Source organism: Sander vitreus, chromosome 20, assembly GCF_031162955.1.
Source record: "Sander vitreus isolate 19-12246 chromosome 20, sanVit1, whole genome shotgun sequence".
Taxonomy (NCBI): Eukaryota; Metazoa; Chordata; class Actinopteri; order Perciformes; family Percidae; genus Sander; species Sander vitreus.
Window position 1 is genome coordinate 19,632,430 of NC_135874.1, and position 24,618 is coordinate 19,657,047.

The 24,618-nt window shown below is 40.6% G+C and overlaps 1 protein-coding gene across 3 annotated transcripts; it reads right to left on the bottom strand.

Moving 5' to 3' along the window:
* Positions 1 to 1,338: 1,338 nt before the first annotated feature.
* Positions 1,339 to 24,618, bottom strand: kiz (kizuna centrosomal protein). 3 transcript variants are annotated; one of them, XM_078277456.1, is made up of 15 exons: positions 24,447 to 24,618; positions 23,786 to 23,848; positions 23,237 to 23,399; positions 21,993 to 22,067; positions 19,969 to 20,572; positions 19,635 to 19,896; positions 16,570 to 16,689; positions 15,707 to 15,871; positions 14,379 to 14,529; positions 12,220 to 12,376; positions 11,677 to 11,739; positions 10,248 to 10,340; positions 9,711 to 9,780; positions 2,889 to 2,935; positions 1,339 to 1,978 (listed from the first exon to the last, which is right to left on the bottom strand). In XM_078277456.1, exons 1-15 carry the CDS (start codon positions 24,596 to 24,598, stop codon positions 1,875 to 1,877), a joined length of 2,289 nt encoding a protein of 762 aa, XP_078133582.1. In that variant the 5' UTR covers positions 24,599 to 24,618; the 3' UTR covers positions 1,339 to 1,874. The 3 variants fall into 3 exon arrangements, with proteins under 3 accessions (XP_078133582.1, XP_078133581.1, XP_078133580.1); XM_078277455.1 differs by lacking the exons at positions 23,237 to 23,399; positions 23,786 to 23,848 and having other exon boundaries at positions 24,447 to 24,518; XM_078277454.1 differs by lacking the exons at positions 1,339 to 1,978; positions 2,889 to 2,935; positions 9,711 to 9,780 and adding an exon at positions 11,254 to 11,402 and having other exon boundaries at positions 10,247 to 10,340; positions 24,447 to 24,608.

The window sequence follows — 24,618 nt, forward strand, 5'->3', positions numbered from 1 at the left end:
TAGCATGAGAATAAACCTCAACATTGTCTAGTGTCAATATAAAATAAATGATATAGCATCTCAGAAATTAGCTATTTGGATTTAAAGATCATAAGGATTATGTCAATTAAGTGTCCTGAAAAGAAATGCTTTAGAGCTGAATAATACTGGGGACTACAATCCATTAACTTACTGAAAACACCAGTATCAGCGTGACATTACAGCTTTAAGGGTTGTGACACTCTTCTTGGTTCTGTGAAGTGAACAAATAATCCAAAACGTGTGGCACAGTTTAAAGACAAAGCTTCTCTTAGATTCCCATGTTCTTTATAGCTTGAAAAAAAAACCCGCATGCTATTATTAAGGAAACCCTCCTATCAGGTTTCTTTTTTTTTTTTTAGGATAATTAGAAGTGTTCAGGAGCAAAATTGAAAAAGAAAACTCTTTTCTGCATTGAAATCACAAGTGGTATTGTAGGACTACCATGAAAAAATCCATTTGTGTTCCATCCTCCCTCACTCTTGAGACAATGTATATCTGGAGACACCATCTATTCAGTCAGAAATAAACATGAATCACCTTCACCAAATCACTGCTACAAGAACTGAGCTGTCTACTATCAACTTGAACATGATGGATCAAGTAATGTGGCAAAGCCGATACTGAAATTGAGTCAGTCACTGTACAGATATCACCCCTTAACTGCAAGATAAAAACATCCACGTCCTCCCATGACTGGGACTGACTACACACGCGCTCTAAAAAGAATCATCCTCATCAACTCTGTGGCATGGAATTAGAAACATTCTTTTTAAAAATGTAACTGTATTAGTACACAGTAGTACAATATATAGCGTCCACTGTGAGCTATCTGTCACACACAAGTATCTGTTGACATGCTCCTTAACATGGATATTATGTTAGGGAGCCTTTTAGCAAACTCCAAATTATTCTGCCACAGTCAGGACTGTCTGAAGCCATTATTTGTTAATGAACGTGGAGTCCTACTTTACAAAGGTTCAGGCATGTAAAGTCACCTAAAGCTGACTAATGGAATCCTGCTGACACTGAATGCCAGGGGCTTTTACCACATCCCAGAACGGCAGTTTTGGAAATTTACATTACAGACATAATGAACTATAAATGTAAACTTGGGAATGTAGCCTCCCACACAGTAGCTCAGAGTTATTGATAGATAGAGAACGTTCAATGTGCTGCAAAATGATAAATTGCAGAAGACTATTGTGTGGTTTCAGCAACAATCCCGCTACTCGTGACTCATTTACACAATAATACAGAGGGATTTAGACATACATCTGTTGTTTCTGTAGCTTTAGCACAATTGACTAAAGAAGCAGCTGGGAGAAATATGCGTTTATTGAAGGTTCTAAATATTTAGAGTTTGTTAGTGCTGCAACACTTTGTGCCCTGGGAGATGGGCCTCTTCAGCAGGTTCACAGGTCGCGCAGCACCGTGCAGAGTGGCCATTGTGCTTTGTCATTTCACAGGTGACTCACATCACTACACTCGAGCATGCTGGAGGTAGAGCACTCGGAGATGCTTGCGGCATTCAAAATGCATGATTTTCAGCCTAGTGCAAACAAATCGCTTTAAAAGATCAGTTTAATCTATTTCGAGCTGTTATTATGAGCGGGGAGAGTTGTTCAGATAAAGAGACTGAAGCAGGGTTAACATCAGAGTGTTGGACAACTCTTCACATACTTTACCCAGCATGAGAGCTGTCAACTTTATTTGTTTTTACGATACAGTGTGCATATGATTTACAATGCAGACCACTAAAATAATGGTCAGGGGGGTGAATTACTGTGAGCCAAACTGCCTGAAATTTTCAGCGATATAATGTAGTGCATTTAAAAAATATCTGCAGGGAAATATCAGTCACAGAAGTCATCAATGTCATCGTTGTTTGTGCTGAAAGGTTGAGGACGTAAGGCTGCTTCAATCTCTGAGTAGCTGTCATCGGATTCCCCCCAGAGAGCTATACAAAAAGTAAAGAAAGATCACATCAGAGCAAAATGTTTACGCTTCCGTGCTTCAAATGAGGTGTAACCTTTTACACCGTCGCCATAATTTCTTTATCCATGAAAGCGTGTAAGTGTAAGCTTACCCTGAGTTTGACTGCACAATAAAAATCTTAACATTCTACCTATTACACAGTCTATTATGTGTTAAATCTATGTATTGGTCACTAATGGTAATAAAATGCATCTTGAAGTGATCTGATCACAGCTATACAAATCTAAATGCACATGAAAGTGTAGCAGCCAAAGTACATACATTGGGCTCCAACTGCTCAAGCCATTTATTTAGCAGCTCAGGTCGAAATACACTGATGTGCTGTGTGTGTCAATTTAGTCTATAGAGCAGTGAAATGAAAGTTGCTACTTAAGAAGAACTGAGATGTAATCTGACACCAGTGGTCAACTGCAATCTGTCTCTGCTAGAACTAGACATTTGGATATATCTTGATTTGGGAAAAAACAAAATCATATACATCATAGCAAAGAACCTTGTCTGGCTACTCCCCATTAGAATCAACAATGATCTTTCATTGCGTTATGTAGAGCAGTTGTTTAAGGTTTGATCAGTGATGTAAGTACTAGTCCTAAAGTAGTTCTAAAATATGACTGTATTTGGTGATTTAGGTAGTGTTTGCTGACAAAATACATCTAAGCTTTCAGTAACCTGGATTTGTCTTTAAGATCATTTTTTTCCCCCATTTACACATCCTCAAAAAGGCATAGCTGCATTTACAGAGCAATTTAATCAAACAGTTGGTGTTCTTCAGAGGCTCAACATTTACAAAATGCTCATGCATGTGAACGCATGAACCTGTAATTAACCTTTTTCTGACACATGCAGTTAAAATGGACTTTATCAATACACACCTTTGGACTGTAGAGTAGAATGAGCCTTTGAGTTAGTTGTCTCTTTCCTGGAAACACAAAGACAGCTATTAGCCTTGTGAAGTTATTACCTTAAGCATTGAAAAAGAGCTGCTGTTTTACACCAAAAAAAGAAGAAAAAAAAGAAGAAAAACAAGGAAAAAGGCAGGTAGAGAGGGAACTTCCTTGACTCCTGTTCCAATTGTGCCAAAAGACTTCCACAAGGCCCTCTTTATTCAAAAATAGTCCAAAGACAGGGTTGCCAGGTTCCCATAGCTCTGGTGATATGGCTATGTAAATGTGTGACCTCCGAAAAGGCTTTGATCTACTTCAATGCATATGCAATAAGGCCCCCCGTTCCACTTTTAAAGGCCTGCTTTTTAATTTACATCATCACAGCGTCTATTCAAAACCCCACAATATAGCCTCATCTTCTCCCAGGTTAGCATACATATCCATATGGCTTATTTGTTTGGACCTTCTATATCAGAGCTGTGTTGGCGCTTTACTTAGAAATAGGAAGAAGAAGAAAAAGATGCAGTTTTAGGCAGATGAGCTCTGGCACACAAAAAACGTGTGGTGCGTTTCTGCTTCTGCATCAATTCACACCCATGACCTCTTTGATTGTCATCCTCTCAATCACCCTCATCACCTCATCTCTCCATCCACTAAGTCCTGGCACATGTGACTGTACATTGAGTATAAGGACCAAATTGCCCTGGCTGCGTTCCAATTGCTATCTTCTAAACTATAGTATTGCTGCTTTGCACCACTCAAGGCAGAAAAAAGATGCAACGCCCATTCCAACTGTGAGCAGATCGCTTGGTGCTGAAAGCAATGTACCATACAGCCAGTATAATCATTAGAATATAACCTTTATGTTCATACAGGACAGTTGGATGATTCTTGCATATGTTCATACAGCATGTTGAACCTCAGGCGCTTATAATGCTCGCAAATTATTATTTGTTTGCTAAAATGTGTATTTTAGTAAATGTATAATCAAATCTTTTGGTGAATGGAGCCTATTTTGAGTCTAAAATTATGGTAGGTACTGTTTTTGGTTTGCAATATCTCCCTGTTATGTTTAGGAACAGTAAATGCTAACTTTTTTACTTGACAGAATCATTTCCGACTGACCAAATCAGACTGACAGACGGCCATGTACAAAACAATTTCGATCAAAGAAAATAATATCATAGCCTTGTACTTGTTTGTGACTGTACGACAGAAGGTAACTCTGGATACATGAATCCTAAAGTGTTTCAGTATACTGGTGGATGGTAAGGTGAGAACTATATATGTATCTATCTTTTTGAAAAAAAAAATAAAAAATAAAAATAAAAAGGCTATCCACATTCAGCTTTTTAAACTGAATAAGAGATAAAGTACAGATGCTGAAGCACAACTAAACCACGAGGACAAAACTGCATCCATTTACTGTTAGGCAACAGCTCTCCAGCAGACCCTGCAGCAGCAAAAATACAGCAATAATCTATACGATTACTTCCTCTCCTTTGCCACAATAATAGCTGATACGGAGAGTAAATTGGGCTTTTCTTTTCTTGAACTTCCCCCCCGGGGATGGGAATGGTCTATCAGCTGTTCCACTTCAGTGAGGGACAGGACTGATTTCAAGACAGGGTTATTACCATACAGAGCCCAGACTGTATCTGACCCCACCAATCTAATATTCCGTTTCCATAAACATTTATGCCAGTTCATCTTCTGCTGAGTTTCCCTTAATTGAGGCAATGATCTGAATATGTAAGACTGGGCTGGCCAGTGTTTTACAAGCTCTGGTAGACAGAGGTGAATGTAATGTGTAAAATGATGCAAATTACAGCTATTGTAATGTCCTCTTTTTTCCAATGCCTCGCTCATTCTCTTTGTATGGCCTTTACAATTCATATTGTTGTTTATCTTAAACAGATTTTGTGTCTGCTATGCTGAGTCCACGACAACCTTTAACATTGTATGATGGTATTCAGACACATGACACAATTGGAGCTTGATGTCAGTAGATCAACTTAATCAAACCTCTGTCTTTTTATCAATTTACACCACACTGGTTTTCTATGAGCTGCGTTAACACTTCTGAATTTACATATTTTGACATTTTCAAACCAGGTTTTAAACAGACAAGGTATGCAGGCTACCAATGCAGTGGTATACAATGTGCAAATACCAATTACATTAATAAAAACTAGGACAATCATTTTACCCCATATCTCAGGCACATTATATGCACAAAAGGATGGAATTGGCACCATTGGTCAGGGACGAAGTGATTTCTTTAAGAATAACCCAATGATTATTCAGCTAGCGCTCCGATGGAAGTTTAAATTCATTTTGAGACTATTCTTTTCATTGGTAGATCCGGTGTAGCACTCCATTTTTGTTATTTGTGACATATTGCTTTGTTTGCTCCTGAGAAGCATCCTGATTCTGCTTTACCAAATCTTTTGCAATATGTTTCAAAATCTCTACTGTGAAAGAAATAAACAAAAACTTCTGACAAATACAAATGTGGTCAGTTAAGACTACCAATCTGTTTTTAATGTACTACAGTTAAAGCAGCAGAGACTGAAATTACACATTTGAACTAGGTATACTCTAATGTCCATTTTATAAGAATGCGTCCAGTGTTAGCAGTATAATTAATAGTATATATTGACAAAAATAGCACATGCATGGACAAAGACACCTTCATTTAGAACATACTGCTCTTTCAAACTGCAGTCTAAAATAATTGCCAAGCCAAGACTAGGATGGGTTTCTTGGAGTCACTGAAGACAGATTTGGGAATATGAGGACTGATGAGAGCAAATAGTGCTTACCAAGCATTTAATGCTGCCTTCCACACACAGATAGCGAGGAAAACTGCTTTTATTTACCCTGGCTTTTTTTAAGCTCCTGCCACCCACACACAAATGCTAATAGCACAATAGCACTTTTGCGCAGCGGCGCTTGTCTAAAGGTAAAGGGAGACCCATCACCTCATCATTCCCATCAACTCCTACTCCCATCCCAGGTATGACCCCGCAGAAACATTGTTTAGGCTCCGTTTAGATGTACTCTTAACAGGCCTGAATGGTAGCAGGATATAGCGCTCAGTGGGGGCAAACAGTGAGAGGCAACTGTGAGTGCACTGTGAGTGGGCACTCTCTAACAAGTGAGTGCTCTCTGCTGGCAATGAGTAAGTACTGCAACTCAGAGGAAGAGGTATTGGGGCCAATGATTTCAACACAGCGCCATTCTCCTCCTGACTGGTGGCAGTCTAGTGGAGACGGCCAATGCAAGGGATGGCTTTGTGCACCATAACCTATGTGAGGGTAAATTAATTTTTACTGGCTTGTCCAGCACACGCACGCACACACACACACACACAGTATACAAGTATGATCAAACATGTCAATGCACATACACACTTGCTCACATAATATCACAGCAAGACTAAACATGACACTGAGGGTCATGACACAAGATGGCCATTCTCTTTACTATTGAATGTGTTGTTGACATCATTTACACTAATAACTAGCAAAACACCACACATTACAGCCTGATAAGTTACCACAGATTTCAAAACAGAATACTATGTCCATTTTCTTTGCCTTTATCAGCCTACAAACAGCTTGAGAGTAAATAAGTCAAAAAACTAAATTCAATTAACATTCAAATACACCAACAGAGCCAACTTCATTTATTATAGGGTAATCAGGCATTCTTTACTGGTTTGAGGTAGCCTATGTAGGACAGTGACCTCCTCTGGTTGGAGCCTCTAAATGCTGCCTTCCTCTAGAGTCACTGTCTTGTTTGTCCTGTTTGGGCCTGGTTGTAATCTTATTTTTGTAAAAAACTGTAAAATGTCAAATGTAAAAAAACATTCAGTATTCCATTTGTTGGCAGTTTTTGAGAGGATATATTCTCCAAAACAAACATTCATAAAGTGCAGACTCAATGCTGCCACATGCCTGATTGTGCATCTACTGCTCATTCATTATTATATTGTCTGTTAAATTGTGTACATGCGTTTCCCTTCGTCACTGTTTGATTTTAGAACAGCACTACATCTTTCACTAACTCTTTGTCCATTACTGCCTCTCTGTCTCCCTCTATCTCCTGCACTCTTTCTACGTCCCCTCCCCTTTAGTCCTTTCTCTCAGCTCATGTCCCTCTCACTCTTCCATCCCTCCTCCCAGTGAGCTGTCAGAGATCCACACACCTCGCCTCCCCATAAGAGAGAGAGAGAGAGAGAGAGAGAGAGAGAGAGAGAGAGAGAGAGAGAGAGAGAGAGAGCTTCTGATTTTGACATTCTGAGTGATTTGAGGTTGAATGCTTGAGCACATCCTGTTGTCCAAGGCAAAGCTGTAAACCATTAATTGTTGAGTCAAGGTTTTTGTCAAGCAGGCACTAGGCACAACAATCATCACACTGGCTGATGGAGGATTTTGTTTTGTGTGTGTGTCTGTGCACATGTGTTCAAGCATTTTTTAAGATCTAAAATGGGGGGGGTGGGGGAGAGATAAAAAGGTATGAAAAACTAAAATAAAACATAAGAAAGGAGTGGCATCTGAAATGCCTACAGTAGAAAGAAGCACAACGATTCTTTGCACGAGAGGAAGCAGTGGCATGCACTCACATACAAAGGGGAACAAGTGGTCTTTACACGGAATGCAGCTGCTTATTAAGACTCACTCCTTCGTGCATTATTCCTTTCATCCTCACTCAACCACAAAGTGATTTTACTTTGCCACTCACAAAGACAGCAAAAGATTTCTAATGGACAAATCAGTCTCTTCCCCACAAGTTATAATACAATAAACAGCACATTTTATAAAAGTATCTGACTGAACACTGTGTGGGAGAGAGCAAGGAAGAGAGAGAGAGAGAGAGAGAGAGAAAAAAAAAAAAAGAATATGAAAGACCTCAATTCTCTCCAACGCCATAATAGTGAAATGAGCACATATAAATGTGTTAAGAGTATCTCTTTGCATCTTGTATAGACTGCATGTATTTAATCTGTAAAGCTTATTAAGGCCCTAGTCATTGCTATGCAAAGCAGCACCCAGTGCTTTTCTCTCGCTTTTCAGCCGAGTGCAGTGTTTGGCCAATAGGACTGGCCCCCCGCCTCTCATTCTGCATTCATAACATGCAACATTTGCACAATGTATCTCTCAAAGGCCCTGAATAGAAGGCCTTAATACTCATGTAAACAACTGCAAACCAATTACTTAATGAATCGGGCACACACATAATGAGGAGCCTCACAAAGGGCTATAAATGCATTTTTTGCACCAAAGCCTCTGCTTTAAACTACAATCCCTCTGCTGTAGTCTAGGCTTAACTAGCAAATCATAATTATTGTCTAAGACAACAGAGAGGAAGCCATTTTTGTATTTTGAGTCCAGCTCCATCCTCCTTTTGATGTCACTCATCAGCTCGCTGACAAAATAAAGCAAATAATTAACAAGTAGGATGGAGAGGAGGGGGAGTGGAAAATACAGGAAGTCTGAGAGAAAGAGGGGCAAATAGATGAAGAAAGGGCAAGAGCGCAAAAGAGAGACAGAGAGAGAAAGGAGAGAAGCAGGGCAAGCATGCTGCAGTGTTATGCTTCTGCTTAAGTGCAGGGCTTCCAGACCACTTGTGGAAGCAACAAAGCACAAGAAGTGACTGTGGTAAGTGGAATGCTTAAATCTAGCGTCCAGGAGAAGCAAAGAAAAGACCAAATTTTTTTTAAAATACATATATTAAAAAGTATGTGTCATGGTGACTGGTAGCTTTGGGTGCTGCTTCCTTCCTAACCCTAGTGAGATTACAGTGCCAGGCATGCATAACTACCCATTTCTCTAATTTAGCTTATGTACACAACTTGTGTCTCATTAATGACCATGTCATTCTCTGTGTCTGTCATAAAAACATTTTCTGCAAATTTTGTTTAATCACATATATTGCGGGCATCCCATGCACATTCATGACGGGAGGTCAGGCACCATCTGAGAGGGTCTGGACCCGAAATTGGCTCATGTTTATTAAAGAGGGTGGTCACTGGGGCTGGCAGTGGCAGACATCAGCAGCTATGAGGACCACAATAGAGCCAGCCCATTAGGCCCTTCCCTGGGCTAATAGGCAGACTGGGAGCGCCTGTTTGCCAGGCCAGGGAGATACAGACTTCAGCCCTTGTGTCAGCGTGGTGCCCAGTAATCACATGAAATCAGAGAAGATTATTCCTCATAACGTTTACCCAGCCATTACAACAGCCCAAATAGGTTTGCAGTGAAGAGGTGCTCTGAGGACCCGACATGCAATTGCAGATTTGATGAAGTCGTGTTGATATTCAAATGTAACCGTGATGGTGTTAGCTTCCACCAAGCTATTTATCATTAGATCTTTTTTCCAACCCACTTAGGGCTCTGATTTGAGCAGCCTAAATGCCTTTCAAGGGTGAAAAGGGAAAGGACATTTGTCCTTGTCAACACTTGAGTCTCCTTCTTCCAAAAAGGTTGTCCCTGATTCTTTTCTTGACGTGATCTGTTTGCCTTCTGACAACAAGCCTGAAGACAGTGAGATTATGACTCCAATTTATTTTTGTGGTGCGCTGTTTTGTTTTTGATTTCTAAAACCTTGCTGAACCCAGCAAACAGTGAGTGAGAGGGGCTTTAGGGGCCTTTTGTCTTTGTAAGCGAGTTAATGGGTGGCGCCCCCTTGATCTTATGGAAATGAACAGGGAATTATGAGAGCGGCCATGCAAATGTACATCAACCACTTTGGTATCTGGTGGCCCATTTCCTGTGGCCCGTTGAATAATAACAATGTTCTTACCGAAGGTAAGGGTCTTGATGTGAGGAGCGTTTGGCCCTCCCCAGGTCCTCTTCATGGCCATGATTTATTCCTTAAAAGAGCAAACAGTGCCAAATAAAACCATTTGATTTGGACATCTCATCACAAGCTAAGCTACAATGCATATTAATATAGAACTATACATATATGTATAATATAATAAGCTATTAGTCTAGGTTTTCTCAACCTAACCTAATTTTTAGTAATCACAGACTTCAACATATAATATAAATATCAGTATTCTCACATAACTGTGTTTATATCACATCCAAACACCAAGGTTGAGATACCCAGTCTTAGCCTGGGTCTTAGCCTAAGACAGTCTTAGAGTCTTAGCCTCTAATAAGCCTTCATTTTTGTATATATATATATATATATATATATATATATATATATATAAAAATGAAATATGATATTTCTATGGTGTCCTTATGTTTCGAGAACATATGGCCATTGTTGACCAACGGTTAGGCTCCCGTTGTTCGCTACTTGCCTAGTAGAGAGGACTGCATCTCTTACCTGAGAGGCCATCGTCCTCCCCCTCCTCCTCTTCAGAACTCCCTAGCCTTTCCTGCATGGCTGATTGTTTAAGTAACTGATATGCTTTTGTCTCTGTACACACACACACACAAACACACACACACACACACACACACACACACACACACACACACACACACACACACACACACACACACACACACACACACACACACACACACACACACACACACACACACACAAATATTTGCTTAAAACCCAGGTTTCCAACTTTCAGAGGTTTCTGTGTTTGATGAGACAACACGCTTCAGTAGCTGAGTCTTTTGGTCTCACAGCTGAACAGAGTGGGTGAAAACACTGTGCTCAATCAGCTAAGCTGTTGATTCTAGCCTACAGTATGTAAGCAACAGTTTCCATGAGACAGCAATCAGCATCTCACATTATCTACCAGCAAGGCAATGATTGATATTCTGTTTTAAAAACACTCATAATTACTTTCCATAACACTAAAGTAGGTATCATTTTGGAGAGGAGCTAAGACACTGCACTGGCAAAAATCAACAGAGAAGAAGTATGTAATAAATGGGCTGTTGTCTAAATGATAAAACACGGATACCAAATCAAATGGTAGAGCAAAAGTGTGATCTTGTAAGACAGAGTCCGATTATTTTACTTGGTTTCATAAGTTAATCATGTTCTAAAAACCATATGATATTTACAGTGATATTTCACTACAGCCCTTTATACAGACATTGCTTTTACATGAAAAAAAAACAACCAGTAGGTAAACAGACGTGCATGTCTTGGCAATTACTATCATTGTGACATTGATGTTGCTCACCACAGCAAACCCTTCCTTGCAAAATCTTGTGCCATGTTTTTTTGTTTCTTTTTGCTGGCTCTTTTGATTAAGTGTAGCTATTGGAAACTGGACTCATTTTGCTTGCTGTGCACTTTAGGGATTCAGACACATGAAACACCCGTAGGAAGTCTGATAGCCAAGGGTAATATAGGATTGCTTTACATTTCAGAGGTGCGGCTTAGGGATGGGCACACCAACTGCTTCCAGGATGCCTTCACATCTAGTATTTTTCAAGTCCAGCCTTTCCAAAGCATTGTTGAGAAGATAATGAGAGACGACGACAGATCTCTTGCGCTTCCCACCCTGGCGTCCTGACAATTAAAGCAGCCGCATTATGTTGGGCCAGCGAATTATCAATTTTGCCAGAACCCCCCAGACCAGGATGAAAACATAGCTAGTGTTTTTCTCGGACATAATTAGAGAGAACTAGCACGGCTCTTCAGGTGGGACTTTGACCCTGGATTCACCTTGATCATCCTGCCTCAGCTATTGCGTAAAAGAGCCCATTATTCACTGCAGCGGGAAGAAAACAAACCACAACATAATGACAGTGTGAATGCTGGGGCACCGGCGATGCCTTTTTACCTCTAATAGGAACACTTTCCACAGGGCTTTCGTCCTGGCTGTCCTCTTCAGTACTTTGTAGTTCTGTAAGAAAGGGAAGCGCATAGTGAGAAGCAGTTGCAGGGAGGAAGGGAGTCTAGGGATGGAAATGGGAATGGGGGGTCTTTCTTTAGCTCTGAATAGAAGCCTGCAGGAAAACTGGGCTGTGAGGGATTAATAAAAAAAAAAAGCTCTATGGTGAAATTGATTTCTTTCATAAAAGCGAAGTTTTAGTTCTCTGCAGAGGTGGTTTGCAAAAACAATATTAGTCTACATCTGTTCCTGTTAATGGTCTTGTTTTATATTACTGTGCAAAGGCAGACTTATCTCAGTGTGGAATGTTTTGGACATTTGTGGGAATCTACTGGCAACTGTAACAAAACTCTTGCTGAGGGGAGAGTTTTTGATTGTTAGAAAATGCAACCATTCCTCCATATCAAATAGCCAAAACCACAGCATTCAAATACTGTAGTCTAATTAGAATATCCCATTATGCCTATTTTAATAATAGTAATCTTCAGTAACCTTGGATCTGTTGCTTCCGTACCGGCCTGGCGGGCTTCACATCACTGTCAGCCAGGAGAGAAGAAGGACCACACGAAGAAGACAAATCACTCTCGTCCTCTGCTGAGGGGCACTCCTCACTGGACCGGGACACAAGTGTCCTCAGCAGCACTTTGGCCTGTGAGCAGCACAAATTAAAACCACACTCTTAATTGTTCCCATTTTGTGAAGGAAGTGTCAAATTGAACTCTCGCTGATTAGGCAAGTCATTTTCTTTGGCCATGGCTGCTCGCACAGAGGTGCAGCTGTAATATGTGTTCAAACGCCAAGGGAAAATAACTTCAAATTCTCTCACTCGTTTAACTAAAAAAAGATTATTTCGCACACTTTCCCGCTCTCAATCACACTTTTTTCTTCCTCTCTCTCTCTCTTCTCATCCATGAGATTAGAGAAGCGCCTAAAGAATGCAATCACCCTGGCGTTAATGTGCAACACGTTCCAGATATCTCCCCTCTTGGCTGAGAAAATTGAGACAAACTGCTCTCTTCCTCCCTCTACAGCTCTTTTTATCTCTGGTGGAGATGAGGATACACAATTAAGAGGAGCTGTTCCGGGAGATGAGGAGCAGGGAGATGCCACACACCGATTTCCTTTCTCTCCCTTTTCCCTCCCCCGTATCAAATCCTGCCATCATCATCTCTCTTTTGTGATCAAAGACTGCCTCTCAGCCTCAGATGGCCATTTGCAACTTTTAATGAGCACTAATAGGGAGGGGATGATCAGGAGGATTTTGACAGTGACAAACTTTAAGTACATTGTAAGTTGTTATCAGTAAGTCGCAGTGAAGATTGACAATGTACATGCTTTCATTTTCTTCGAGGGGAAGAGAGGCAAACACATGCCAATCTGAGCTTGGCACTTGGTATTTGATGTTGCTGCACAACAAAAAAACTGTCTTGATCCTTGTCCCCGATATCTTTCTTTGTTCTTTTTTTAGATTTAGTCAAATGTACTGGGGTTGAGGGCTCTCGCAGACCCACTGCATTTTAAATATCAATGAATGCAACTGTTAGCACTTGAATATTCAAAGGGCCTCTTTGAGTGTGTGCATGCGAGCTGCATGCTCCCATTTGTTGGAGTAGCCAGGCTGTGTGGCATTACGTGAATGGAAATTTCTGTTTGCTCTTGTGTGAGGAGAGTAAGCTGTTGTATGAGAGGACAGAGAGAGAGAGATAAATAAAGGGAGTGAAGGAAACATAGAGGGAGGGAGAGAGAGAAATAGATGGAGTAGATGGAATGAGAGAGATAAAGGGGGAGAAAGATTTTCACTCAGGCTTTTCCTGATGTACTTTGACACAATGATGTAGATGGCCGTGCCTCTCTTCCTTTTGTCAGTTCATATTTTCAAGAGGCTCTACAGTCTCCATCTTTGCTTCTCTCATTGCGTCGGGGACACTGGAGCAAGATCTCTGAGCCACAAGAACCCCCACAAGATGAGCTTGCAAAAATGTTAATAAAAACCGGCCTGTAGTACATATGATCATTCCTGCATATATAATTGTACATTTTCTGATATCTCTTGACATTATCTTTGCATATAAAGTGATATTATATGTTTATTTGTCTTTCTTTGTTTAATTGAGCATGATCTGCACAAGGTCAATGAGAGGGAAATTTTAAGTAATTTTGTTCGTTGTGGAGAAGATCCAAATGGCTCCCTCGTTCACTCGGACCCAGCTGATGGCTATACTTTTGGCTAATGCCAAATTAAAAGCAAGTGTTTCTCAGATGAATACGCCACATGAGATGAAAGAAACCAAGCAGAGGCCGCAATTTGCGATTAGCGCATGGGTCAGGGTTTCCCTTCTGTCTAGGTCAACGTGTGGAGCTATCTGATGAGTCAGCAGCCACGGCTTGGTTTCAAACACCAGACACAAAGAGGGCACTCAGTACCAACTACAGCGCTCTTCTAAAAAACTAAAAAAAACATGCTTAAGAAACAAAAACACTAGCCTTTTTGGAAAAAAGAAAAAAAAAAAAAAAAGGGCATTTTGCTCTTGCAGTCATGTGTGTGTTAATGTCTGCCTACTTTTGGGAGTGGGTCTCGGTGAATGCAAGTGTGTGACCTCCTATTTGTGTGTGTGTGTGTGTAGTGGCAGTGTATGTGTCTCCAACGCTACCTGGTGGCTGTAGGCGGCATGGCGCTCCAGCAGCTGCGGCGTGAACAGCTGGACCAAGCGCTCAGTGCTGAGGACATGGCGCTCCTTCAGCAGAAGGGCGTGCTTGAACCAGCGATCCCACAGCCGAGCGGCATCAAGAGGGAGGCTGGTGCTGTGGTGAGGGTGGGGGGCGGTGGGAGAGAAAGAGAGGCTGTCTTATTTAATACACAGTGGGACATCTGTAAATAAGTCACAATTATACCTCCTTACAGTGACAGATTCTTTGATTATCAAGAAAATTGAGAAATCTTACAAGTTTGCCCATTAGGTGAAACTATAATTCATTTGTGACACTATTTCTTTCATGAAGCATTCTCAAAAGGCTGCTTGCTTGGCGTCCATCCATCATAACACCTTAAAAGATATAGATCATTAATTAATTCCAGTTAACACTGAATAGACACAGACAGCAATATAGCACCTTGAAAACTAGATAAAAAGGTCTAAGAGCCAATAGGCATCTCCACAGGAAAGAGAGGGACACTGCTCAATGTGTTTCTTTGGATTGAGTATATAGCAGGGAAGGTCTCAGTGAAATCAATAGAGTAGTGAAGCAGAGCATGGATTTGGCTCAGAGTATAACTACTCATTATCCAAAGGACTGGAAGTCACAGATAGGGCATTTTAATTTATTCATGACATTCACCCGTGCAGCGCACAAGGTGACAGTAAAGATGACCTTTACATTTATGGACAAGGGAGACCGTATTGAATGGTAGCGTGCAATATCTCAGTAACTGTTGTGTGTGCCCTCTCCCTTACTATTTTGTCCAAAAAAATTAAAAATAATCCACAGGCAGCTATCCACTCTTTCTAAATAGTAGAATTCACTTTAACTGTAAGTCTGTTCTCTGTCTCTCTATGAAAATAAAAGAAAGGTCTCTTGAACTCTAGCTTAGCTTTCAGAGCATTCATATGTGTGCTCTGAATGACTCCATTATAGCACTTCTTGTTAGGGGAGTTGAAAAAGTCATTGTCTACAAAACACACACACACACACACACACACACACACACTATTGTATCATATAACTATTTTTTTCCCCCGGCATCTCAAAAGTTGCAGTTTGTTATAAATATAACATAATGCAAAGTTATGTTATGCAACACTACCTGACTAGTACAGCTGTACACATATTATCAAACCTGATTATGCCATTGTGATTCTTTTTGCAATCCCACAATCATAAATTTCATAAAGCTGAAAAATCCCCACAAATAAATACAGAATAAAAAAACACTGGCATCAGTCTTTGGTGTTGGATTCACAGAGAAACCAGGAGGCCTTACCTTATTTCATTAGGCTCAGTGCTGGACTGGTGAGCTCTCACTAGATCCTGTGGTAGCAGGCAGCCCTTTGCTGTGCTCCATGACAACCTCTGAAGCTCATGAAGGATGACTGCTCCACATGCTTCAAGGTCCTCGTCATTCAAGCCCGCTCCACCGTTACAAAGGCTGTCCAATATATAGAGAGCAGTCAGCTATTGCCATGGAGCCCTGGGCTCAGCCCGTGGGTCAGGATCACATGGAGTACATCCAACAGCTGCTAACACTTGACACACACACACACACACACACACTACAAGTATGATCATACACGTCAACACACATACACACTTGCTCACATAATATCACAGCAAGAATAAACATGACACTAAGGGTCATGACACAAGATGGCCACTCTCTTTACTATTGAATGTGTTGTTGACATCATTTACACTAATGTTTGCATAGATGGGGATAAGTATCAACTGGGTTTAAAACGAGTGAGAAAGCTTTCATTTGCCAGACATTTATCCATACTTTACAACAAGAACTCCAATTATGGTAAATTAATCATGCTATGAAATATGAAAGGCTTATGAAAAAATAAGCCCAGCCTAATGAAACACATTCTCCATCTCCCTGACTCCCAATAACAATTCAACAGGGTGGTTACTATAACAATCCCATGTGTTTGAAAACCCCTCAGAAATAAAGATGTGTGCATGTTGATGATGACACTTCATCTAAAGTGAGAGCCCTTGGCAGAAGGATAATGTTTTCCTCGTCTGCACAAAACTGCTCCATGGCCGTTAAATAAATATACACAGCATTTAATTTAGACAGCGAGAAATAAGATTGTAAAGTCTGGGGAAAGAAAGAAGGTATACCTGATAATTCTATTGAGTTGTCTTCCATCAATTGCAGAATCCCCGTACACAATGGTCTGTTCACCATGAAGTCGTCCTTCAATGTTGTCCAGCAGATTAAAGAGTCCTTCCTGGGAGAGACTAAATACACATTACCCATTAATGTGGTGAAAGGAAATAAAAATAGAGGAGGCCATGTGATCGATAGGCCTGCAGCTGTTTGTACAAGAAAAAGAGGGGAAAAAGAAAAACGGGATCCAATTTGATTCAGAAATCTGTGATGCATTTTTCCAGGCAATTTCCTTGAGGTACTCAAGGACCGCTGGAGGAATCTGATCATTAGAATGGTACTGCCACATAACAGGACTTCAACAATTGATAGGTTGCCACATGTAATGACAGGTTGTATGGGGAAAGCTTGTGAAACCTGGCATTTAAAACTAGAGCTTGTAGAATTCCCTGCCTACAGTTAAAGTGAAACAATAAACAGTTAAATGACAACATGAATAGGTAATATGATTATAAAAATAAACAACTGGAAATATTAATAACTCTGTAACACCACTACCACCATCTCACATTTAAAATGTCCACAAAAAAAATGGGGGCCTCAAGATGATTTTTTTTGGTGAGAGATTTACACTTTAATCTGGTCCTGTGTGAGGCTGCAAACTGAGAAATGGACGCTTAATGCATGTGGATATTGGGAATCCATCTCTTTCTTGAGCATTAAGCTCTGGGTGGCCCTCATTGAATTCTCCCAAGCCGAGAGATCCTGAGCCCCCCGACATAAAAGGGGCCAAAAAGAATTTATGACAATCTGTAATGGGCTCCTGGGTTAGGGGTCAGCAAACAATTGCTCCCTCCTTTTTGCAGGTTGTTTCCTGGTAACATCCTGATTAAGCTGGCAGCTTGAATAATATCCATGACATTCTGTAGTGTGCAAGCCGTCTGTGCTAAGTCCTCTTCAGTGTGGCTGAAGTAGCATAGGCAAAAGCTCTATCTTTTTTTTTTTTTTCTTCTCTCCCTTATCGTCAGCGTGGGCCTTGAAATAGTCATCTTTCTCTTTCCACTTTATTTGTCAATGCTCTTCAAAAAGAGACCTTTAGAGAGGGAGAAAGTGAATTAGTTGTGTTTTTCTGCAAACCTCTCTCTCTCATTGTATTGTTCCCAGCTTTCATGTCAAGGTCTCCATCCTCACTTTAGATGCTGCTGTTGTTTGCATGTCGACATCATCAGGAGAGTATTGTAAGCTAGGAGGAAGAGGCCAGCCTCTCTGCAGCGATATTGCTCTACACAGTGTACAGTACTGGCTCCGGTGTGATTTACCACAAGGAACGGTCTGACAGTTGAGTGGTAAGACGAATCTCACCGTGCTGGCACAGACAGCAAATGTAAACACACAAAGGAATAGAAAAATATACCACAAGTAAACATGTTGCCTGACGAAATTTGGGATATGTCTCACCGCACTGTGAGCACACAGTTAACAAAGTACTGTGTGATAATGTACAATAACTTTACGGAGACTAAACCAGAGAAGACAACTGAGGAAAAGAAAAAAATCAGCTCAACGCCCTATGACATTGCAAAACATTTACATTATTTTTAAGCCTGTACATTTTACATTCTACCTCTAGACTTGTATAAGATTTTTAAGAACTCAACTTAATATTGTATGGCATGCTGTCACCAATGAGGCAGCACCATCTGCACGTTCAGGGATGACATATTTCAGAGCAGGACACAGAGAAGCCATTATGATGAGTCTCGAAGAAAAAACCTGGAGGATATTTCAGTCATATACCCTCACTCACCCCAGCAATGCTGAAGGAGAAATATAATGGGATAATCTAATGAATTGCCCAGGCTTGTTTTTCCTGACTGTGAGCTGAATGGAGGGAGCAATATAAACTCTAACCTTAAGAGAGAGCGAGAGAGAGAAAGAGAGGGAGAGGATAGAGACTGGATGCTCTCTGAGCTTTACATCAAAGGCTCTGGTTTTCTCCTCATACACAGAAGCCCTCCGTGTTAACAATGAAAGCTGCAGCCCCCGCCATCGTCTCCCCGGCACAGGCTAACTGCAGTTCCTCTTGAGGTCACACTATAAACAGTATAGTCGACCACACAGACACACAATCATGCACAAACAAACATGCTAAATTTTTATCCGTCATACTCCTTTTGATACATTTTTAGACAATTTTATAAAATACACTAGATAATGCTCAAAAACAATATAAATGTGGTTGTTTTGAATAACATTATTGTGAGCATATGTGCAACTGGGTACTTAAGCTAAAAAATAAAGCATCTAATATTAAATAAGTATAATGTACGTAACCCAAGAACGGGAACAATACAAAAATGTCCCTGAGACAGTCTGCATGGTGAAGAAAAAAAAAGAAAAAAATACACACCCAAAAAGTTTTTGTCTTTTTCTACTGTATATTGTAGAGGAAATGCAGAGGCTCTGGGCTCAAACATTCACATGGGATTTTCTGTGGCTTTAACCCCATCCAAAATGATCCTTCAACTCAGAGGCCATCATCACGCTAAGGATTTGTGGCTGTAAGTGCTGTCCACATGCCCACCCTCCAGAACACTCTATGGTGCCACAAATTTCCTCCTCCACTGGGGACTTCCTGAGGTCTCTCAAGCAGAAAATTGCTCTGTTACAGCATTATCTTGGATTATGGCAATATTGTTGGTGACAGGTCCTGAGCTGTCCCTATAAGATGCATCACTGCCACTACTGCAGCTAACAGAGAGCATGGTGGCATCGACCGTGACTCCCACAATCCTTTTTGTCAGCCTCTGATGTGATGGTGTCAAAGACCGTACGGTGTCTTCACCCGCTCCTATCATTAACAGCCCTCTGTGGTTCAGCATGGCTATGCAGAACATTCTCCTTTCTCAGCTTGCTTAGCCTTAAATCTTGGGTGAAAAAAAAAAAAATACTGACTGCATTGTGCATTGTTTTAAGAAGTGCAATGCCATAAATCATTTAAAATGTTAGTGTTTTTCTCCATTGACCCTCTTACAAAATTCCAGACAACAAAGTACAGAAGTCATACATACTGTACCTTTCCACGGTCACTGGAGCTGGAGCTAAGGATTCACAGTTTAACTGTGTTATGTTCTTGGACCCATCAGAGTGGAGGGATGATTCAGGACTGTGCTGATTGTGATCATCACTCCCTCCAGAAGTGCCATTCCCCTCAGGTGCCACACCCTCTGGTAGATCCTCTTCCAGCTCAGATTGTGTCAGGGAAATGGACAGATCACTAGCACTGCTCTCCGACAACTGCACATCAGAGCTTGGTGTGCTGACACTCTCACATCTACCTGAATGCAAAACACAATAAAGATGTCAGCAAAGATATTACAAGGTAATAAGCAATGAATAGCATTACAAACCTGGAATATCTTGAGCTTCTTTTTCTAAAGTGGTTTGAGGCATGAAATGACTGTGACCTCTCTCTCCATCTTCCATTATGGGTGGCTGATGAGCCACCTCGCGGGAGTGTTCTGCAGGGGAATTCTTCATGAGTCTACTGCTGCTGGGAGACAGATTCTTCTCAGGCCCCGTCAAGGTCACCAGAGGTGAAGGTTCTTGTTCATCATCACTTCCAAAAGGCACATTGCCAGCTGCGCCTGTTAAGGCACGAACAGATGGGTGCACCGCCATCGTTCTTTCATGTTTGTCACTCAAATTACAGCCGTCAGGGGAATCGTTTGAGCCTGAAATGTCATCTGATAAATGTGCTCGGTTGCTGGCGGCATCCTCTCCGCCAACTCTGAAGTCCTTCAAAAGGCCACTTGGTAGACGTTCGAGGGAGTGCATGCTGCGATTGGGTGAACGATGCAATGCTTGGTGTGAGTGTACACTTGTGGTGCCAGCTTCAGCGTCAGACCCTCTGGAGGTCTGGCGGCCCATAAAAATTACTGCTGGTGGTTGTGTAAAATCCCTAGCTGGGTGAGAGAGGGAGCTGTCCCGGTGCCGTCTATACACGGCTTCAACCTGCAAATATTGGGGGGGGGGGGCGTCAAATACAATTCTTCAAAAGACTTTAAATGCCTTGCTTAAGTTGAAGTTGAGTCAAGGGCAAGGGACTACAGATGAAAAATAGCCTTTTGGCTAATTCTGGCATTTTTAACCCATGTAAAATCATGCGTTTTATTTAATTTTATTAAAATTATTAGTCGTCTTTCATAAATAAAACTGAATTGAATAAGCCTATTTAGAAAGAAATTCAAGTACGCTAACTATCCCCTTTACACATTTGAATCGTGTAGCTTATTCGGGCCAAGGTCAGAATTCTTTTCACAACATCTTTCAGAAGAATCAGGATCAATGTTTTAACTTTTCATCTTATTAGAAATCCTTTAGACAAGTTTTGATTCATGTCTGCAATGTCACCATGGGGTGGGGGGAAGAGTGAAGCAAAAAAGCCTCCCTCCAAACATAATAACAAAAAGCATGGCTTCTGTTTCTTTTCTGATAAGCGTCTTAAATACCAAACAGTTAGCTGCTTAATAACATTCACTGTAAACCATGCAGCCTGCCCAGCAGATCCACAAAGTAGGTAAAAAAAAAAAAGAGGAAAAGTTAATTTCTTGGCTGAGTGATTCCATCAGTAGCTGCAGGGCAAAGTAGAAAGTGTTCCACTAAAGTAGCAATTGATTCTTCTATCAATCTGCGGCACGCGTGTGCTCTTCCAAGGAATGTATTAAATATGAAAATCATATCCCGTTATCATCTGTCTCCAGCTTTCAGCCCGGTAAGCTTCCCTTAATGAATGCTGCAGCCTAAGGGACATTCACACTGCCAGCCAATGGCTTGTATGCATAATGGAGTGACGGTACCATTTTGCTCATTACAATATCGACAGGCTGACGGGGTTTTGCACACAGTTACAAGTGACTGCTCTAGACAGCATGCTCCAAGTTATTATGAGATGTCTTAGACATTTCATCTAAAAGAGCTTTAACTGCTTTAAGTGAAGGGAGAAAGCAGCTATGGACTTGAACTACATCGCTTGTACAGATGCACCAGCTAGGATTAGACACCTGTGCTATTACAGATACACAGTTTAAATGTAGACTCCTCTACAGATTTACCCAGCATAATGTCTACTTTCCTTTGTTATTCTAAACCTGAAAACATAGCTTAAAAGAACTGAGATTTGCATAAACCTTGTAAACATTTAAAAAAAGAAAAAAAAGAAGGATCCAACATAAAAAAACAAGTACCATTTTTCAACCATAAAAAATGGTCTAAAAACACACACACAAACACACACCAGGGGTCACACAATATATAGTAGAAGATGCGACATGTGTAAAGTACATGATGTACAAATATGTTACTTCCAAACACGAATGCTATTTTTTTTACTACACTAATGATATACACTTTATGTTGCAAATATTAGCATTACCTTTTCTGTGCCGAGCTCCTTCTCTACATTCTTCTTTGCTTCCATAAATCTAGAAATCTTTTTGAAAAAGTCAGCCTGTAAGAGATGCAATGACATGAATTATACACAAGGATAAGAGTAAGATAAGAGCAGAAAAATGACAGAAAGATGATAGTCATCATATTTAACTGACAGGCAAACTGACACTTCATGCAAACACTATAAATTGTCTGTTATAATGATGCGATAGTGTTGTTGAATATTATCTGCATATAGTATGAAAACAGGAGGTATGAAAGCAAAAGTGACAACGTCAATCACAACGGGTTTTCTCAAATAAGGGTCATCTGTGTTGCTGCTGACATCCTTTAACATTTATCTGCCCGGCCAGAGTAACTGCCTTAATCCCAACTCAAATTTAAAAAAAGGGCACTTAGATTAGCTCAAAAATGCCAGACCTTTTCATTAAAACAATGGCAGTTTACAGAAGCAGACCATTTAAAAGACAGCTTTCATAATTTCTCGTTTATGCAGTCTTGTATTTGAATGTTTTGCACAACCAATACTCTACTAAAATTGTCATAAATGTATGAACCCCAGCACGTGTAACTTCACTTTACTCACTGTCCACTCCATGTTTTTCATTGCACCAAAAACATCAGAGTTAAACCAGAAAAATCAGGGTGACTTTATACGATGGAAACAGAGAGCAACAGGACAACCAAAACAACAACAAACATGTAGGACTCAAAGCATCAAGAGGAAATAAACCAACTGCTTGAGGGGAGAGAATGACTAAACCTCTGGAGCACTTCAGAGTCTCTATATTGGGCAATTAACTCAGCGAGTCATAATTAGCCAATTTTGTTAATTTGATATTAAGCTGTCAAGCACTGTCGTTGAGTTTTAAGTGATAATCTGACTGGCTCATTGTTTTCTCCCGCGTTTATTTGCTTGTCGTGATGAATTGCACAGTTTGAGGGTTTACTGTTGTCACATCAAGCAATTGCAATGAAATATTTCTACTCTGTGTTAAAATTACAGCACATATGCTATAATAATAACTATATATTTCTCAAAAGAATTATATTATTTGTGAGTATATTGTCCAGTATATTTGGGATATGTGTTTTTTTTTTTTTAAACACAGTATTCAAAAAATGAATAAATTATTATGCAATTTAAATAATAAAAAAGTGTGTGTGTGTGTGTGTGTGTGTGTGTGTGTGTGTGCGCACGTGTATGCGCATGCACGCGCTCTATACCTTTTGTTGTTGCAGGGGGCCATGGTCAGGACTATATTCCTTCATGCTAATTTCTATGCACTCCACATCTCTCAGAAGCTCAAGGTTTCTCATTTTTGCTCGTGCTTCCCTGTCACAGATTTCCTTGAGATAGCTGCGCAGTTTGGAACACTTTATCTGTGAGCTGAAGGCAGTGGAGAACTATTATTCCAAAGAAATATTATCAAGGAGCATTGTCAAAAAATAAGAGCTAGACTTTTCACGAGAAAAGGTTAAGCACAATATGTTTTAAATTTTAATGTTATTTTCAACTCTCGTATCAGCTGTTTTGATCTGGAATGTTAATATTCACAAGAATCAATTTACAGTGAAAACAGGCTGTTCAGCTTACATCCAAAGGGGTTACTGCTTGTAACACACTTGTGGTGATAATATATTGTTGAACAAAAAAACTAATTAAGATTAACACAATTGCCAGGGCCTTGCATCTTACATTTGAAAGTCCAGGTATAAGAACAAGGTATGGTAATCTCTTTTTGATATACAGTAATCTGTATAACGTTAACTTACATTCTATTATCAGATCTGGAGTAAGCAAACAGTTCCTTCTCCAGCTGCAGCCTCCGTTTCTCCCTGCACACAGAAGTCAGGGAAACTGTCACCCACACAGACCACTACAGCATCTCCGTGGTTTTGCTAGGCTAATTGAGGGCTAATTATCAGCATATTAACGGTACTTATTTATTTACTCATTAACAATCTGTATGCTAATGTTGATATGCGAATTAGCTACATAATATCAGCTACATTCGTATGCTAATGTTGATAACGTTATAAGAATTAGCGAACTAACGTTAACGTTTCATACAAAATAAACACGGGCATTAGCTAGCTAGCTTAATGGGAACTTTGGCTAATAGGCGGACGTTAACCTTTCACAGATACGTCAGGTTAACTTTCCATTCATCTAACGTTACATGCAAGAGCAAGTGCAACATTACTGTTGTTAGCTGAAGGTAGCGCCTGAAGTAAACAGGCTAAAGAACAAGCCAGGTATACGGCATCTCCGTCTACCCTGACTTGTCTGTTTAGCTAGCTAGCTAAGTAGCTAGCTAGCCTGTTATCTCCCTGTGGCAAGCGGCAGGCTACCCGGCGGGCAGCAGAGATCACAACTCGAGTCCGCGGTCTCCACTAGGCCGTGTCCCGTAAACCAAAAATAGGGAAACCATACCTTTTATGCATGTTTTGTTGAATCGATGTTATCTTTTCATAATACTGGTCCTCGCTGCGAGCCATGCTTGCCATTGTCATCCGCTTTGGCGCTACTGCAGAGCCGAGACGAGGAAGAGGAGAAGAAGGGCTGCTGTTTACATTGGTTACCATGAGCACCGCTTCCCAGAATA

Bases quoted from the DNA above. Each gene is read 5' to 3' on its own strand.
- kiz (XM_078277456.1), bottom strand. From the start codon at position 24,598: ATGGTAACCAATGTAAACAGCAGCCCTTCTTCTCCTCTTCCTCGTCTC. The intron at 22,068-23,236 runs GTATAGAGCGCG...CATCTCTTACAG, and splicing joins GCCCCCTGCAACAACAAAAG to GCTGACTTTTTCAAAAAGAT. The intron at 12,377-14,378 runs GTAGCGTTGGAG...TGCTGCTCACAG, and splicing joins ATGCCGCCTACAGCCACCAG to GCCAAAGTGCTGCTGAGGAC.